The sequence below is a fragment of the Littorina saxatilis genome, linkage group LG8, assembly GCF_037325665.1.
Source record: "Littorina saxatilis isolate snail1 linkage group LG8, US_GU_Lsax_2.0, whole genome shotgun sequence".
NCBI classification, from domain to species: Eukaryota; Metazoa; Mollusca; class Gastropoda; order Littorinimorpha; family Littorinidae; genus Littorina; species Littorina saxatilis.
In genome coordinates, this window is record NC_090252.1 from 2,294,005 (window position 1) to 2,314,004 (window position 20,000).

The window sequence follows — 20,000 nt, forward strand, 5'->3', positions numbered from 1 at the left end:
TAATCTTCCAACCTGTCCTTGGAACATATACAGAGAATAATTGTAAACAAAAGCAAAGACTGCGCACATACTTCATCAAAGTATTAAACTAATAAAACATCAAAATAATGGTCGAATATAAACATAAACCATATTGGACTCACAAAGTCATATAAAACAAAACCGAAACAAACAAACGTAAATGTTTTTTAACATTTCTTAAAAAAGTACAGCAATGTATTGCCGAACAGGACCATACAGGCAGCTAAAGTTTCAAGAAGAAGGGGGAGGGGGACGAGGGATTACACATTCAGATTAACTACATATACAATATTTAATAAACAAACAAATTATCCGAGTACACAATGGAAACCAAACATCAGGGGCAGTTTATAGTGTGATCAAATGTGTGTGCAACTGCCTTTTAAAGGCCTTTAAGGATGCGGATCGTTTGATTTTTATTGGCAAAGAATTCCACAGAGATGATCCTGAAAAAGCTAAGCTGGATTTATAAAGATCTATACGAGGAATTCGTGGAAGTAAATTTTGAGACCCACACCTCCTCGTCACGTGTGTAAAATAGGATTGCACATAATTGGGCACATCACCATGAACTAGTTTATGCATAAAGACAGCCTTATTGTATGCAAGATGGGTTTTTAGGGGAAGAAATTTAAGGCTGTTTAATTTCCTTTCTGTAGACATGTGCGATTCATGCAGGATAAGTTTTGCAGCACGACGGTACTAAGAATTGAGTTTCAGTAAGTGAACATCACTGCAGCCATTCCACAATGTCAAAGCAAAATTAATATGAGGCATTCGAGAGAGAGAGAGAGAGAGAGAGAGAGAGAGAGAGAGAGAGAGAGAAAGAGAGAGAGAGATAGAGAGAGAGAGCGAGACTTAGACTTAGACTTAGACTTAGACTTAAACTTAGACTTAGAACATTTTATTGACATAAAGGGTAAACATTTTAAGCCAAGGGCCTAATCTTACAACGTGCCCTTTACATTCACACTAACACATCCGCACGCATATAAACAACATAATATAATGAATTCATATTGGCATAACATGTAAATGTACAGTAAATAAGCATAAGCACCACGGCCACACGAAACACAAAATCTAATATACGATGTAAAACAATATGAATACTATATGCTATGAATATGTAATATGACGTGAATAAAATTATATAGTAATATTAACTACTCACAAAAAGTTAGGGAACACCCTTCATTTTCATGTGTTTTTTGCAAATCGATGCTATTGTCAAAACATTGTAAGCTACAACGCTGATATTACACACACGCACAGAGTGGACTCCTGCCTTTGTTGTACAGGCTTGGTGTGCTGCACGTGCTACTCGGGCGTCAGTGGCTGAGCGTTGAAAATTGGTGAAAAGTTGGAAAATGTTACTGTTTTATGCTGACTCACCATTTTTTCTATAGCGTGTTTCTGACAAAATGATGCACTGCACGTGGAAGCTTGATGCTTTGACTGTGAACACTGGTCACTGGTTACTCAATAAAAGCCAGGGCCTGGGCGGACCAGGGCACAACATCACGATGGTCGGACGACAGAAGTTAAGCCTGCTGGACAGAGGAAGAGCCATAGGGTGGTTCCAAGACGGTTTTGGCGTACGGGAGATTGCCAGAAGGCTTCTGGTGTCCCCCTCCGTCATCACAAGACTGCGACAGCGCTTCCAGGCCACTGGACGAGTTCAAGACAGGCCTCGCCCAGGCAGACGAAAGAAGACCACAGCAAGAGAAGATCGTTTCATCACAAGACAGGCCCAGGCAGTGCGAACTTCCACTGCAAACCGTATCAGAAGGCAATTACGGGCTGCTACCAACACCAACGTCAGCACACAGACTGTTCGCAACCGCCTGCATGCTGCCCAGTCCCACGCCCGTCGTCCATCCAAGCGCCCCAAGCTGACCCTCGTCCACAAGAGAGCTCGCAGAGTTTGGTCCAGGCGTCACATTCGCTGGACACGTCAGCAGTGGGCTGTGGTCCTCTTTACTGATGAGTCAAGGTACAGCCTGGAGCACAAAGACGGCCGTGTGCGCGTGTGGAGGCGACGGGGGGAGCGCTACAACGATGACTGCATTCAGCAGGTGACTGCCCATGGTGGGGGTTCCATCATGGTATGGGGTGGGATCTCTGCCCATCACAGAACCCCCCTCTACCTCATCCAAGGCAGACTGAACGCCCAGCGCTACAGGGACGAGATCCTTCGCCGTTTTGCTGTACCCACATTACAGCAGATTGGAGCCCACTCCATTTACATGGATGACAACGCCACGCCGCTCCGTGCTCGGCTGGTAAATGCCTTTCTCCAGCAAGCAGGGGTTGTCAGGATGGACTGGCCATCCTGTAGTCCGGATCTGAACCCTATTGAGAACTTTTGGGATGCACTGGAGCGCCGAGTGCACGACAACCACCCCCCACCACAAAACCTGCAACAGCTCTGGGGATTCCTTCAAGCAGAGTGGCAGGCTGCACCCCAGGCTAACCATGAGACATCGCCGCACTGAGTGCCTGGCAAATCGTGGAGGCAGCACTCATTATTGACTTTGTTTTCGTGATTTTCACACAGTCGAATGAACTTTGAAAATTTGGTGACTTTTGAAAATGATCCCTGCTGTGTTTAAAAATTTGCCAAAAATCGATTTGTCCATTCATCGCTTTGATTGTTTTGTATTCAAACTGTCGAATAATTAAATTAAATATGTGCGAACGATCATCATTGTGTCTTGACTGGTTTTGGTGCATTGCGTAATATAAAAAGTGTTCCTTGACTTTTTGTGAGTAGTTTAGTATACATTAGACAGAACTGTAAGATTCACATAATTATGTCACCGCGGGTGTGTACTTACAGAGAACAGTTTAGATGTAGAGAGAGAGAGAGAGAGAGAGAGAGAGAGAGAGAGAGAGAGAGAGAGAGATGTAAAGAGAAAGATGGAAAGAGAGAGAGAGAGAGATGGAAAGAGAGAGAGAGAGAGAGATGGAAAGAGAGAGAAAAAGAGAGAGATAAAAAGAGAGAGGGAGGAAGATAGAAAGAGAGATAGAAAGTGTGAGAGAGAGAGAGATGGAAAGAGAGAGAGAAAAAGAGAGAGGGAGGAAGATAGAAAGAGAGATAGATAGAGATAGAAAGAGGGCGAGAGAGAGAGAGAGAGAGAGAGAGAGAGAGAGAGAGAGAGAGAGAGAGAGAGAGAGAGAGAGAGAGAGAGATTGAGGTAGGTACAATGACAAACAAAAACCAAACAAAATATTGATAGGCACCACTTTCAATACCAGATAGGTAGCTTGCAAGAACATGCCAGGGAGAGGGTAAAGTCTGTCACACGGGTTTAAACACGTCCTCCATAAAAAGGATACGCATGGAAGCCGATTTGTGCTTGTTAGTTACATGTCTATTTTTGTTTGTTTGTTTGCTTAACGCCCAGCCAACCACGAAGGGCCATATCAGGGCGGTGCTGCTTTGACATTTAACGTGCGCCACACACAAGACAGAAGTCGCAGCACAGGCTTCATGTCTCACCCAGTCCCATTATTCTGACACCGGACCAGCCAGTGTTACATGTCTAACCCACATTCCTTTTTTTCAATCAATCAATATGAAGCTTATATATATAGCGCGTATTCCGTGGGTACAGTTCTAAGCGCTTGTCGAAGAGGCATTCCTTTTCTTGCAAATTCCTGTTTACAACAATGAGCACTCTGAGCTTCTGTACTGTGCCTATCATGAGAGAAGACCCCTACTCAGATAGCAATCACCTTTCAAAAGCCAGCTAGGACTTGATAGAACATGCAGAGAGAGAGAGAGAGATTTGGGGGGGGGGGGGGGGCGGGACGGGGGGGGGGCTTCTTCTCTTCATGCAAAACAAACGTAAAGAGCCCGTCACCCATTAGTTGAGCAAGCATATGCAAACACAAGCAAGATACAACCAATGGCGATGAAGGTGAACGTTTTGATCTGGGTCGTAATGTCCGCACTTCACAGACGCCAGCACCCCCTCTCTCCCCCGGATAACCCAAACAGTTGCTATTTAAGTGACGTCCAATAACAAGTCTATGACGACCTTCCGGTGCTGTTCTACTCATACATATTACGTCAGAAGAAGCCTTCTTAGGTTGCAATGACCTTCCAAAAGCCAGTTAGGACTTGAACAACACACTGCCAGGAGAGAGAGAGAGAGAGAGAGAGAGAGAGAGAGAGAGAGAGAGAGAGAGAGAGAGAGAGAGAGAGAGAGAGAGAGAGAGAGAGAGAGAGAGAGAGAGAGAGAGAGAGAGAGAGAGAGAGAGAGAGAGAGAGAGAGAGAGAGAGCAAATTCACATTTTGGAAAACGAGAAAATGCGAGGCGAAGTCTAATCAATTATTTACCCAGAACAGGTTGTTTTGTTCAGCTTTCGTATTGTGGGTGTAATTCTATTTCCTACCGATGCCGGTATCGATCGCATCAGCGGTACAAACAGGAGGTTTTGCGTCCATTTATAAGGGAACCACGACAAAAAGTTCTGTATTTCAGCAATGACCTGGTTTTCTTTGAAACTTATAGGATATTATGCCTACGCATTAGACGTACATTGAGTTACATTTTGGATTGCTGCATGTGTTTGTTGAGAGTCAACGCAATGTGTTACGGAAAGATGTTTAAGATCCGTCATACCTTTTTTTGATTAACATACAAATCCATTACGACTTCGCATGCTTATGCCTGTCTTACACCATGCCGAATATCCTTGCGAATATAAACATGTTTTTGTTTTCTTTCAGAAAACATGTTTATTAAACATTATACCTTAACTTTTTTTTAGTCATTTCTACACTTAGAAACTTAAGTAAGAGAGATCAGACACAACACGATTGGAGAGTATAAATAATTAATTTGCCACCGGTACACATAATCTAACGATCACACGTAAATGCCCAAGTACACACACACCTGTCCATACTTAGGACTCCCGCCACCCATCCCCTCCGCTCACGCACACAGGCAGACACCAAATCAAGCACGCGAAGACACGTACACACAAACCCGAACATACACGCATTGGGAAGGCAAGTACTTTTAAATAATATTATATTACAGTTTAAGCATAAGTACCCAGCTAAGCAAAGCACCCAACCCCTTCCTCCCGCCAAAGCGCTCCCCCTTTCTCCCGCCCTCACAAACACACAAATGCATGAACGCACACACGCACGCAAAGACACGTTCACAGCAAAGAACCTCCCCCTCTTTACCGACATTCACCTCCCTTCCTCCCGCCGACCCCCCGCCCCCCCCCCCCACACACACACACAATTACACACACACACACACACACACACACACACACACACACACACAAACACACACAGGTGCTCAAATGCATACATCCAAGCACGTACGCACTTGACCCCAAGTACACACAAACTTAATTTAATAAATATAATAAATATGCCGGCACATTGGCAGGAAAAGGGAATCCAACTGCGACCATTAAGTGCATACCTATTGCACGTTAAAGATCCCACGATTGACAAAAGGGTCTTTCCTGGCAAAATTGTATAGGCATAGATAAAAAATGTCCACCAAAATACCCGTGTGACTTGGAATAATAGGCCGTGAAAAGTAGGATATGCGCCGAAATGGCTGCGATCTGCTGGCCGATGTGAATGCGTGATGTATTGTGTAAAAACAATTGCAACACGGCATACATAAATCCCTGCGCCTTGAATCCGTATGTTGAAATATGCGCGCGATAACAAGCTGCATAAAATAAATAAATGAAAACCAATCCAGCTTTTTGTAGTTATATTAATGTTCTGCTTGCCTGTCGCGTTTTCTACAGCAAGTTCGACAGTGCCGCAGTAAAACTACTGTCTGTACTTTTCTTTGTACCTGAAAAGATTGCTGAGAGTGGTTGGGTTAATAAGAAAGTTATTAGGAATGGTTCCCTTTTAGTTTGCTGGTTGACTCTCAACAGCATCCATGATTTATAACTTTCTCTCATTGAGGCTGAAAAAGCACAAATTAACAGAAACGTGACGCAAACACTTGCTTAAACTTTCAAGTGTTGCAATCATTCTGCACAGTCAATTATAACGGCCTACAAAGGAGTAACTAGAAAATATCGAATTTCGATCAAGGTTCCTGTCGAACCCTTCCAGTCAGTCTGGATCACATTCGGTAAATCTAAGTGAGTGGTTCTTTCCTATATTCGAGGCACGTGCGTCAAGGGAGATACAAACTCCTTTTTTATAACCAGTGCCTTCTTATCACGGAGTTTTTCTTATTCATCGCAATGTATTCGTAACGCTCGCAAGGCATTTGCAACTATTTGTTATGCCTGTCTTACACTGTGCCGAATATCGTCGCGAATATGAACCTGTATTCGGCAAAAAAAAGAGACGAATGGACAGGAAAGAATATTGAAAATATGAAGCCTGGGGATGTCTTACGAACGATTGCGAGTGCTTGCGAATGTCTACCGATAATTGCTAATGCATATAACTCCAAATACGTACTTCTTGAGGATGTATTACGAACGTTGCGAGTGTCCTTGCGAGTGTTGCGAGTGCTAGTAAACATTTTACAGAATACAGAATAAAGCGGTTATGCAATTCGTATTGTTCGTAATACTGGCTCTGCTCTCACACTGTGCCGAATTGCCCTTGCGAATAGAATTCGCCAATAATTCGTAATGATCGGGACATGGTCGCAAGACATTCGTAAATGTTCTTAACCATTCGCCATCACTCGTCTCTTGTTGCGAATATTAGCAGCATGTTCCTAATATTTGCAAGGAAGGCATATTTTTCACTTGTTCGCAACATACACGTAAGTATTCGCAAGCCATTCGTAATCATCGTAAAGGTTGCGGCTGCCGTTATTTTCAGTGATCGAACTTTAAATATTTAAATATTGCCAGCCAGCCAATCCGCGTCTACTACGCGGGACACACCTTTCTAATGCACAAAGCAAAACCTGCACAGTGAAATTCACTGCACGCAGCGTATATTAAGAACAGGCTTAAGGAACGGCAACCGCAACTCACTTCACTTAGTCAGGGGTGGGACTCTCGAGTGATGAAAAAAAGGAAATCCCTTTTATCCAGGGTACATTAACATCTGTGCAATCTGGTGCATTTTGAGACAAAATTCAACTCGTTTGGATTAGGTAAAAAAGCAATTTTCCTCCCCCACAAAAAAAACCCGAACACAAAACACACTTTCACACACCAATGGTAACATTGTAAATGGTGCATACTTACGTAATGAACCATGTATCCATAATCCAATAGTATGATTCAATGCATTGAAGCTCAAAATGACTATTAGTTATCAGGAGTTTTCAGTCAGCACAATTTAACTCTCAAGCCTCCAGTGTTCTGTTCCATCTTCACTTCTCTCCATATCATTCAGTCAACAAGTTATAGATACTGTGATGAAATGGGACGCGGAAAAATAGATTACTCCAGCGGAATTCGTAAGTTGTGTCCACGGAAATCATTCGCGGAAAAGTCCCACCCCTGCTTAGTACCAGAACGAATTTCTCTTTGTTGCGCCACATTTAGGGTAATCAGACATGGTTTTGGATAACTGATAACACAAAGCACGACATGGTGCCAGAGATCTAGACTGGAACCCAGTTTCGAAGAAATTGCATCAGATTTGTGTTGTCGTCATAAGGTTAAAACGTGTCATTTGAATGCGTCATTGCTAGCCAGCCAATCAACGAGTACTGCGGGAGACACATCTTTCTACTGTTCAAAGCAAAACCTGCACAGTGAAATTCACTGCACGTAGAACGTTTTTACACTCCGCGCATTTTTTGCAGCTGCACGCAGCGTACACTGTTCAAAAAAAGTTAAGGATCGGTTGAAAAAACGGATCTAATGATAAAATACTGCCAAAAAATTAAACATCGACATAATAATTAAAAGATTAATGTGTTTGAATTAACAAATGCACAATATAAGATGTTTGGTGGCTTGTTGACAGACCAGCTTTTTTGTTGGTCCAAGGGGACCATATCGTACGTCTTTTGTTTCATCTTTATCGACCAAGGCCGAAGGCCGCGGTTGATAAATATGTGACAAAAGGCGATATGCTCCCCGAGGACCAACAAGAAAATGCTGGTCTGACAACTAGTCACCAAACATCGTTTTTGTCACCATTTTGGTTGTGCAACAGTACGCACAATAACCCACAGGGAGACACATTTTTAGAATCCAATTTTTGGCCGCAAAGGCGTGTCACAGTAGCTCGAGATACCACATAATACTTATCTGTGACGTTAAACGTAACTTGTTGACGCCTTTCTTCCAGTCTGGAAATGTACAGAGCTGTGATCATATTTGTGAGTTCATTAAGTGTTGAGCAAATTTCTTTTCTTTTAAGTGTTTTATGACTTTTCGTTGTGGATTTTGCGATTACAGAGATACGTTGCAAATTGACCATGAGTCGCTGCGGCAATTATCAACATTGATTGGGTCTTTGAGAGTGAATGCTTACAATCGTTGTCCTCGGAAACACAAATCCAAAGCCGCGATGGTTCCACACATCAAACAATCAGCCTGATTGGCTTTTACTTTGACAATCCACGTTTCACCTGAAAGCTCAAACCCATTCACCACCTCGATTTATTGCATGGGGAACATGAGATTTATTTCCCAGGTGTTTGTGAATGAAAACTCGTGAACATGAGGACAAAAGTCGATATGCCCCCCGAGGACCGACACAAAAGCAGGTCTGTCAACAAACCATCAAACATCGTTTTTGTCATCATTTTGGTAGTGAGAAAATAAATGCACAATTAACCCAGGGAGCCATGCTTTGAAACACGGGTTCCGTGCTGATAACCACACGAGTCCCGGTTTGATAACCACTGGCAATCAAAGCTGGCGTGTGAAAGCAACGTTCTGTGTTTTTGAGTTCATTAAATGTTGGGATGAATATGTTAGGTTTGAAGATGCACAGTTCTGTAGGTTCATCTCGGTATTCCACCCCCCTGGGCTTTCTGTTGTCAATATTAAGCTGAGTGATCGAATGTGGAAGCTACGTTTGGTCAAAGGTCACAGAAGATTTGCGTCGTGCAGCAAAGGAAAGAATCGCGATCTTGTTTCCGACTCAGTACCTCTTTGTTTTTCATTAGACCTGTCATTCTGCTTGCTCGGCTTTGTTAGATGTTTGCATATCTTGTTGTTATTTTCTTTGCTTTTATTATTGTTTCTTATTTGTGACCCTCCACCACGAAATGAGTCGCATGTCACTTCGCGCGGTTCTGCGCTAGGCTTAATATAAGTCCGGGGGGTGTCTGGTAACAGTGTGAGGGTCACCTTAGTCACAGGCTTATAACTCAAACAGTTTTTGCTCTTTTCTAAAACAGTTTTCCCCACTGGATAGACCATAACAAACTCTTTAGGAAAATGTAAAAATATGAAAATCATGCAAAGGTGACATGCCACTCATCCTGTGGTGGAGGGTCACATTTGTGCTTCGTTTATCAGTTTTGTTTTTTGTTTACTTTTGCCAGTTTGCCAGAGTCACCACACAGAGAGAGGATCGCTTCATTCAGAGGCAGGCTATGCAACAAAGAATGGCTACGGCAAACAACATTAAGCAACGCCTACAAGCTACCACCAACACTGTTGTTAGTTGTCAGACGATCCGAAACTGCTTACACAACTTTGGCTTGCGTGCAAGGCGTCCAGTCCGAAAAACAACCCTGACTGCTCATCACCGAGCAGCTCGCCCAGCCTGGTGCACTCAACATGTGAGGTGGCAACGTCAGCAGTGGGCTCAGGTGTTGTTTACCGATGAGTCCCGCTTTTGCTTGGAACCTGCTGATGGTCGCATCCGAGTGTGGAGGCGTCGCGGAGAGCGCTTCGCAGAAGGCGCTGTTCTGGAACGACAGTGTTTTGGCGGAGGCCCTGTGATGGTCTGGGGAGGGATCAGCACACGTCTAAGGACACCTCTGTACCATGTAGTGGGAAAATTGACCGGTGTCCGCTACCAGAATGAGATCCTGCAACCCCTGGTCGTTCCAGCCCTCCCAGTGATCGGCCCTCGTGAGATTCTTCAGGATGACAACGCACCTCCCCTTCGCTCTGCAGCTGTAAACACCTTCATCCAGCAGGCCAGGGTCAACAGGATGCTGTACCCCCGCGGGTTAGGGGAAGAATTTACCCGATGCTCCCCAGCATGTCGTAAGAGGCGACTAACGGATTCTGTTTCTCTTTTTACCCTTGTTAAGTGTTTCTTGTATAGAATATAGTCAATTTTTGTAAAGATTTTAGTCAAGCAGTATGTAAGAAATGTTAAGTCCTTTGTACTGGAAACTTGCATTCTCCCAGTAAGGTAATACATTGTACTACGTTGCAAGCCCCTGGAGCAAATTTTTGATTAGTGCTTTTGTGAACAAGAAACAATTGACAAGTGGCTCTCCCCCCTTTCCCCGTCGCGATATAACCTTCGTGGTTGAAAACGACGTTAAACACCAAATAAAGAAAGAACAGGATGCTGTGGCCAGCCAACAGCCCGGACCTGAACCCCGTAGAGCACATGTGGGACGAGCTTTGTCGTCGGGTACAGCAACATCACCTTCCTCCTGCCAATCTGGGTCAACTGCTGCAATGGCTCCAGCAGGAGTGGAATGGAGTTCACAGAGCATTAATATGCAACCTGATCCACTCCATGCGCCAACGATGTGTTGAATGCCTGGCACACAATGGAGGGCACACGCGTTATTGACACTGATTCACATTGTTGTGAATTCTATTTTTGAGGGTTGTCACGTTTGACACATTCTAGCTAAATTGTCTCTGCCGCGTTAGATCTTTGCTTTGTTTGTCATTACTCCTTGGTTGTTAAATTATATATTTTTTTTAAATGAAAGAATTCGGTCTTGTCTGTTTTGTGTGGCGTGCTTGTAAAAAAGTGATCCTCAACTTTTTTTGAAGAGTGTATATAGCTAGTCTGATAGACACGTAGGGGAATTCGGGGGCTGTGATTGGATGGTCTCACACATCCCTACTTCGATCATCAAAGGATAACGCTACGGAAGTTGGTATTTTTTCGACGCAGGGTTTCGGTTTCTTCGATGTGTATGAAGTACACGCATACCTCGCCAGGTTTGTTTCTGTGACTGGTCGACAGACGATGCCATTTGCTTTAAAAAAACCAAAAACATGTTTGTCTTACTGTACATGACATACATTACGTGTAAAATCCAATTCTTTAACAGGCAACAAACCTTGCAAATTTCCAGAAGCTGCAATCTGAAGCGACCTATATATCTGATTCTGGCAGACGATCTTTCCAATGTTTAGCACAACATCAGCAAACTCTCCTGTCACATAGAACGTCCATTGTATAGTGCAATGTTGAAATGAAGATATCGGTCTGAAACATTTAGTCGTCTTCATCACGCAAATCCCGAATAGAAGCCAGACTTTTGAACATAGAATATACGTAAGCAAGCATGATACGTGACGTCATATGAATCCTGGCACATTGACGTAATGCCAAACATCCGGTTATCTCGAGTCTTCTCCGTATACATGTCCATGGGTTTTTCAATGTTCGGTGATTTCTGTGGATACATGCACAAAGGGATATGCGCACTAAACCGTTGTCTGGAATAGACGACATTGACCATTCTGGTAATTGTTGCGGACAAAAACATGTTTTTAACACAGACTATTATGTCAGAATAGCAATATAAACGCTATTGTGTTTTCAGCGTAGCAATAGGGTCCAATATTTAGACTCGAACAAGTATAATGTGACTCGTCTTTGACTCGTCGGCATTATTCTTGTCTCGTCTAAATATCAGACCCTATTGCTACGCTGAAAACACAATAGTTGTTAAAGGCACAGTAAGCCTCCCGTAAACCATCACATATACTATCAGGCTTTTACACACAGTACAAACACCCTTCCATTTGAACGCTCACCAAACGGGAACATCCTAGGTGCCCTACGTAAAAAGCGAGCAATTTTTAAAGAATTAATTTAATTTTGCGGATTGTCTCAGAGACAATCGGACCGTGGTGCGTTTTGGTGCTAGACCTAACTTTTAAAATCTAAATGATAAATTGACAGCTTGTTACACAAACATTCTTAAATCATAAAAGAATTATTTTTTCATCAAGACAAGATCAGTACAATTCGAAGTTGTGAAAGTTTGAAAAAAGAAAAGCCCGGAAGCAGGGTCACGCAAGGTCGTGGTTCTCGTAGCAGACGACGGTTTATGCCTGTCGCCAGTTCCTCTGAACAGTCAAAAGCCATCGCTAGAGTTCTTGTGAACCACAGCCGTTTGTTTCGTGTATAGTCACAGGTAAATAATAACGTGCTATTGCAGATAAGCTCACATCGAGTCGCACTCAAATTACTAACTGACGACTACATTGTGAAAAAGGGAAACTGGATCACACGGGTTCACGGTGGCTCAGGGGTAAGATAAACCACGCAAAAATAAATTCTTTGAAAATTGCTCGCTCTTTACGGAGGGCACCTAGGATGTTCTCAAGCGGTGAGTGTTTAAATGAAAGGGTGTTTTTACTGTGTGTAAAAGCCTGACAGTATCTGTGATGCTTTACGGGATACTGTGCCTTTAAAATAAAACACCGAATGAAAGACACAACAACTAATTCTTGTGTACAAGGTCAAAATTGACTCGCAGCGGCTGCTCAAGTTTAATACGTTGACAGCACTCGTGAGCCGAAGAATGAGGTCGTTGCAGTGTCCCCTCTGCATTGACTTTACCTAACACACCTTTGTATGCAAGCCAGATAGGCCTACCGTGCACCCCCCCCCCCCCCCCAGGGGTTGGCAAGACTGGTCTAGAAATGATCCCTAGAGTATCCTGAACACGAAACAAAAACTTTAACAGCAACAAGTTGGGATGCTTAGGAGTTACAGCCCTTGACGTAAGGGTACCCTCTTGTGCGCTTACTGCGGCCGTTCGAAGTTTACTGTGAATCAACTGCTGTAAATGAACAAGAAATCTACCATGCACCCCTCCAGGGGTTGACGGGACTTGCCTAAATATGTTCCTTAGAGTGTTCTGAACACGAAACAAAAACTTAAACAGCAAAAAGTTGGGATGCATAGGAGTTACAGCCCTTGATGTAAGGGTGCCCCCTCGTGCACTTACTGCGGCCGTTCAAATTTTACTGTGAAACAGCTGCTGTAAATGAACAAGCAATCACACGAAGTATTGTTCAGTGTTTCTAATTTTAATCAGAGTCTTCTGAGCTGGAGTCATCCAGGCCATTCTGCAAGAAGCACTCTGTGTCGTCTTCCTCTTCTTCCGCATCTGAGTCAGGGACATCATTGAGGAGATCGTCAATGACAGTCTGGGGTAAGGTCAGCTCTTCTTCCTCTTCTGTCCAGAGTGACTCTAAATTACTAAGTTTTTGTTTCGTGTTCAGGATACTATAGGGATCATTTCTAGACCAGTCTTGCCAACCCCTGGGGGGGGTTCACGGTAGGTATACTTGGCTTGTGGACTACCTCTCTAGTGTGTCCGTGAAGTACAATCAAAACAGCCCGAGGCGTGCTTGGAAGCAACAACTAATAAACGAAAGCACGCGCAGAAGTGTGTTGGAAGAGTTACTTTCCTTGTTTTACAGCTATTTGAACGAGAAAAGGACACGGTAATTCGCAGTTTAAAAATATAATTAACATGTAAAACAGCCCAGGAAGTTACATTTTAAAATATTACTTTGAAACTTACCACTCTCGGATTATGTATTGTTCTTAATAAGTTAAATTAGTTTAGATCGTATTGATAAAAGAATGTTTGGGGTGGCGACGCATAATCAAGCAGCGTCATATAGGACCCTCTTCCCCCTTCCCCTTTTCCCGACTAAAATGAGTAAAAGTTGAAATGAACTCGCCCAACGTTGAAAACAAGCGCGCACTTGTGACCTGGTACTGGCAGAGAAAAGCATGTCAAGCTTGCCGGAATTTGTATGCATTGTGGATTTGTGTGCATTTGGAAGTGAAACAGTGTTTGGATTTGTGCCTGTGCATAAGCTGTGAATTATGGATTGGATTGTGCCTCTGTGAAATAATCCTTTTCTGGGAATGTGCCACTGTTTGTGGAATCCGTGTGTGTTGGTGTATACCAATAGTCTAATTCAGTGATGGATTGTATGATGGCTGTATTTCCTGGATTTTTATTAGCCAGCCAGTAGGGAATGCTGTTGTGAACCAGGGAGTTTTGTTTCGTGTACAGAGATGATGTAGACCAGGTGAGAATAGACCTTTTGTTACCGGTACACCTTCTTTGGAATTGGCACAATAATTTGATGTGTAACTAACAACAGAAGAGAAGGCCAATGATAAGATTGAGAAAACCAAACATGCATGGTGTATTTTAATACTGGAACTTGAATAATTGTAATTGTGGTTATGATGACTGTGTGAGATGATACTTTGATATGAATTGTCGTTTCGATAATTACTGACTTTGCTTTTACTTTTTGTTTTCCCAGCCGAGCGGACTCTTGGTGGGATAGCGTGTTTATTACCGGGTTTTTTTCTAGAGCGTGTTGTGTGTTGGTAGAGCACACACTAGTGACTTTATAGTGTTGTGGCAACAGAACTTTTTTGCAGTAGAGATTTGACTCAAGCTACTTTTGATTTGAGTGCGGAGTATGTGTTTCCACCTTTTTCAGATTAAGTGTTGAAAGTGTTTATTGAAAAAGTAGCATTAGTCTGACGGACCTATTTTTAACTTTTATGTTAAATGCTTGGTGATTGTGTGCGTGTGTGTTATGCAATAAAAAGAGGACAGAGAACATTCAGCAATTTATTCATCGAACTTTTATTCTTAGTGTATTCTCTCCCTCTCGCTTCTTCTAATTGCCACCACCCGCATGCGCTCCACCACAACTATTTTCCCCTTCAAAAACATGGTTTTGCCTTTTAGCCGATCACAAACTGGAACCTCAAACAGAGAAGAAAGCACAATTCAAACATCTCAAGTTAAGAATAAAACGAGTATTGTATTCATTCGTTCGGCCCGGACGTGAAAAACACCAAATGTTGCCTTTGCAGGCGTTGTTTCAGCACGCGTCCCGGACCGCTGCGAGGAAAAGTGACGTCACTCTAGTCTTGTTTTTACATTTAGTCAAGTTTTGACTAAATGTTTTAACATAGAGGGGGAATCGAGACGAGGGTCGTGGTGTATGTGTGTGCGTGTGTGTATGTGTGTGTGTGTGCGTGCGTGCGTGTAGAGCGATTCAGACCAAACTACTGGACCGATCTTTATGAAATTTGACATGAGAGTTCCTGGGATTGATATCCCCATACGTTTTTTTCATTTTTTTTATAAATGTCTTTGATGACGTCATATCCGGCTTTTCGTGAAAGTTGAGGCGGCACTGTCACGCCCTCATTTTTCAACCAAATTGGTTGAAATTTTGGTCAAGTAATCTTCGACGAAGCCCGGACTTCGGTATTGCATTTCAGCTTGGTGGCTTAAAAATTAATTAATGACTTTGGTCATTAAAAATCTGAAAATTGTAAAAAAAATATTTCTTTTATAAAACGATCCAAATTTACGTTTATCTTATTCTCCATCATTTGCTGATTCCAAAAACATATAAATATGTTATATTTGGATTAAAAACAAGCTCTGAAAATTAAATATATAAAAATTATTATCAAAATTAAATTGTCTAAATCAATTTAAAAACACTTTCATCTTATTCCTTGTCGGTTCCTGATTCCAAAAACATATAGATATGATATGTTTGGATTAAAAACACGCTCAGAAAGTTAAAACAAAGAGAGGTACAGAAAAGCGTGCTATCCTTCTTAGCGCAACTACTACCCCGCTCTTCTTGTCAATTTCACTGCCTTTGCCATGAGCGGTGGACTGACGATGCTACGAGTATACGGTCTTGCTGAAAAATGGCATTGCGTTCAGTTTCATTCTGTGAGTTCGACAGCTACTTGACTAAATATTGTATTTTCGCCTTACGCGACTTGTTTTTACTCAGGACGCGTCCGTCTTCTGCGCAAACAGTTTATAGCGGCTTCATTGAGAAGACTTGTGAGCACCTGAGATGATAACCGGAAAAAACCCTGTAAATCCACGCCAATCAAAGATGTGTTTATTTTTTCTTCAAAAGCCATTTGCAAAATGAACAATCTATAATTATGTCCATCCGTTTTTGCGACGACGACAAATTGCTCCATTTTCCAGCGGGACTGCTCGCAAAGACCCCGTCCCGACTGTGTGAGAGGGAAAAAAGAAGGTCACCGTCACTTGTCGTCGTGCTGAGTTGTCGGGCGTCTTCCCCGCAACGTCACTAGTATCTAACTGTAGTCTTGGCGATGACTGGTTTGTCGTGTTGAGCTTTTAGTTTGATACCGACTGACTAAATGTTTTGATATTGCTTCACGCGACTTGTTTATTTTATAGAAAAGTACATTCCAAATAAGTAATATACTCTGCAATTAAAACATAAACAGAAACAATCATTCAAAAATAGTGTAGATAATAAGCAGTGTTCGTCCTAAGCGTGAGAGTCGAGATTATGATTTCGTTGTTGTTGATTTCTTTTTGCTTTGCATTGGCCAACGTAGTCCCGCGACGGCTTGAGCTGTTCTAGTCATATTTCCACAGCCAGCAACAGTGCTGAAGCACACGACATACGCATTTGAGCTTGTGAACGGTGACTAGTTAGGGGTGCATTTCAAACTGCTGAAATACCAAATCATACGAGTTCAGCATTTTATTTCTCCCCCCAAATCGTGGGTGTTGCTAAAGCGTGTTAGCTTTTTCGTTCTGATAGAGTGTTTTCTTGCCACGCGTGGACGTTTTTCAACAGCATGTCCAGAAGAGCGGTAACACATGTTTACACACACACACACACACACACACACAAACACACACGCACACACACAAACACACACACGCGCGCGCACACACACACACACACACACACACACACACACACACACACACGTAGGAATTCACGCACATGAGCATGTGCAATATGCACGACACATGTAAGCAAAAATAATACTTTTATGCTGTTATTTGGTTGCCATTTTATTGTTATGGTTTTTAATGGTGGAATTGTTGAGGAAAAAATGTCTTGCCTTTGTTGTTGTTGTTTTTATTTTTCTAAAAACCAAATATTAAACGAATGATCGTGAAAATTAGGTTGTATTTCCTTTGCTTCCTTATCCGTCCTTTTCTTCTCTCTTTCTTATAGTATGTCTTTCTGTCTGTCCTTTTTACATTTGGTCAAGTTTTGACTAAATGTTTTAACGTAGGGGGGGGAATCGAGACGAGGGTGTGGTGTATGTGTGTGTGTGTGTGTGTGTGTGTGTGTGTGTGTGTGTGTGTGTGTGTCTGTGTGTGTGAGTGTGTGTGTGTGTGTGTGTGTGTGTGTGTGTGTGTGTGTGTGGAGCGATTCAGAGTAAACTACCCGACCGATCTTTATGAAATTTGTCAGGAGAGTTCCTGGGTATGATATCCCCAGATATTTTTTAAATTTTTTCGATAAATGTCTTTGATGACGTCATATCCGGCTTTTTGTAAAAGTTGAGGCGGCACTGTCACACCCTCATTTTTCAATCAAATTGATTGAAATTTTGGCCACGCAATCTTCGACGAAGGCTGGACTTTGGTATTGCATTTCAGCTTGGAGGCTTAAAAATTATTTAATGACTTTGGTCATTAAAAATCCGAAAATTGTAAGTAAAATTATTGTTTTATCAAACGATCCGCAATAACGTTTATCGTATTCTTCATCATTTTCTGATTCCAAAAACATATAAATATGTTATATTCGGATTAAAAACAAGCTCTGAAAATTAAAAATATAAAAATTATGATTAAAATTAAATTTCCGAAATCGATTTAAAAACAATTTCATCTCCTTCCCTGTCCGTTTCTGATTCCAAAAACATATAGATATGATATGTTTGGATTAAAAACACGTTCAGAAAGTTAAAAAGAATAGAGATATAGAAAAGCGTGCTATCCTCCTCAGCGCAACCGCTACCGCGCTTTTCTGGATTGTTAATTTCACTGCCTTTGCCACGAGCGGTGGACAGACGATGCTACGAGTGTACGGTCTTGCGGAAAAAAATGCAATGCGTTCAGTTTTATTCTGTGAGTTCGACTGAGCTTGACTAAATGTTGTATTTTCGCCTTACGCGACTTGTTGATTTTAGTCACGTTTTGACAAAATGTTATCAGACTCTGTGTGTGTGTGTGTGTGTGTGTGTGTGTGTGTGTGTGTGTGTGTGTATGTAAGGGATGTTGTTGTGTGTGTGTGTGTGTGTGTGTGTGTGTGTGTGTGTGTGTGTGTGTGTGTGTGTGTGTGTTTCACTTTTTGTTGTTGTAAATGTCTTGATGTCGTCATATCTAGCGTTTTTAGTTGCATAAATGGAGGCCGCTCTGTGGTGACTATATTTTTAAAGCATTTTTTAAAAAATCGGTCAAACATTCTTTCCGGACTATGGGTTGCGAATTAACATTATTTAATTTATTTGGTCGTTAAATGTGGCATTAGAATTGAATTCTTATTAACATACTTCAAAATGATGGTGTTGTATTCCCTATCAATTCCGGAATCCAAACATGCATAAATACGTCATGTTGACTCTGCAAATGGGATAAGTATTCACGAAAATCGACCTAAACAAGTTCTACGTTCGCATGCTTTACCAAGACGAACGCGACCCGCTTCGGTCTTCGGATTTCGACTGGCCAAGCCTTATGTAGTCATGGCGATAACTCGGTTTCCAGCGTTGATCTTTGAGTTTCAGGCCGACAGGTTAATTGAATGTTTTAATAAGGCCTACAAAAAAAAATAGGTGTGGTTACGGTAACCCGACCTACCCTATTTTTAGGGGCCGACCCTATAACTTTTTATTACATTTGTCTAAAAACAAAAAACAAAAAAACAAACCCCGAGTGCAGAAAACGCAATGAAAGCGAAAGCGCTCGAGTCGCACACTTATTTCCCTGTCAAGTAGGTTTAATTTGTACACATTAGAAAAACAAGTTATAAAAAAAAAAGTGATTGCCTACCTTCCTACCCTATTTTTGTGTGGCTATGTTACCGTAACCACACCTATTTTTTTTGACCTAACACCTAAACCTGACGTGTTATTTTCCTCCATTTTTATATTTAGTCAAGTTTTGACTAAATATTTTAACATCGAGGGGGAATCGAAACGAGGGTCGTGGTGTATGTGCGTGTGTGTGTGTGTCTGTGTGTCTGTGTGTGTGTGTGTGTAGAGCGATTCAGACTAAACTACTGGACCGATCTTTATGAAATTTGACATGAGAGTTCCTGGGTATGAAATCCCCGAATGTTTTTTTCATTTTTTTGATAAATGTCTTTGATGACGTCATATCCGGCTTTTCGTGAAAGTTGAGGCGGCACTGTCACGCCCTCATTTTTCAACCAAATTGGTTGAAATTTTGGTCAAGTAATCTTCGACGAAGCCCGGACTTCGGTATTGCATTTCAGCTTGGTGGCTTAAAAATTAATTAATGACTTTGGTCATTAAAAATCTCAAAATTGTAAAAACAAATAAAAATTTATAAAACGATCCAAATTTACGTTTATCTTATTCTCCATCATTTGCTGATTCCAAAAACATATAAATATGTTATATGCGGATTAAAAACAAGCTCTGAAAATTAAATATATAAAAATTATTATCAAAATTAAATTGTCTAAATCAATTTAAAAACACTTTCATCTTATTCCTTGTCGGTTCCTGATTCCAAAAACATATAGATATGATATGTTTGGATTAAAAACACGCTCAGAAAGTTAAAACAAAGAGAGGTACAGAAAAGCGTGCTATCCTTCTTAGCGCAACTACTACCCCGCTCTTCTTGTCAATTTCACTGACTTTGCCATGAGCGGTGGCCTGACGATGCTACGAGTAAAATGGCATTGCGATTCATTCTGTGAGTTCGACAGCTACTTGACTAAATATTGTATCTTCGCCTTACGCGACTTGTTTTTTATTTCTT

At 41.9% G+C, this 20,000-nt stretch overlaps 1 protein-coding gene across 2 annotated transcripts in view; it reads left to right on the forward strand.

The window, feature by feature from the left end:
* Positions 1-16,579: 16,579 nt before the first annotated feature.
* LOC138972520 (GTPase IMAP family member 8-like) overlaps positions 16,580-20,000 on the forward strand; it is a 26,105-nt gene continuing 22,684 nt past the window's right edge. For both annotated transcript variants that reach the window (XR_011457653.1, XM_070345163.1), the window contains exon 1: positions 16,580-16,837. Coding sequence is in view for 1 of the 2 variants with exons in the window: in XM_070345163.1 (XP_070201264.1) it covers positions 16,823-16,837 (15 nt within the window). In the remaining variant the exon portion in view is untranslated. The remainder of the gene's footprint in view (positions 16,838-20,000) is intronic.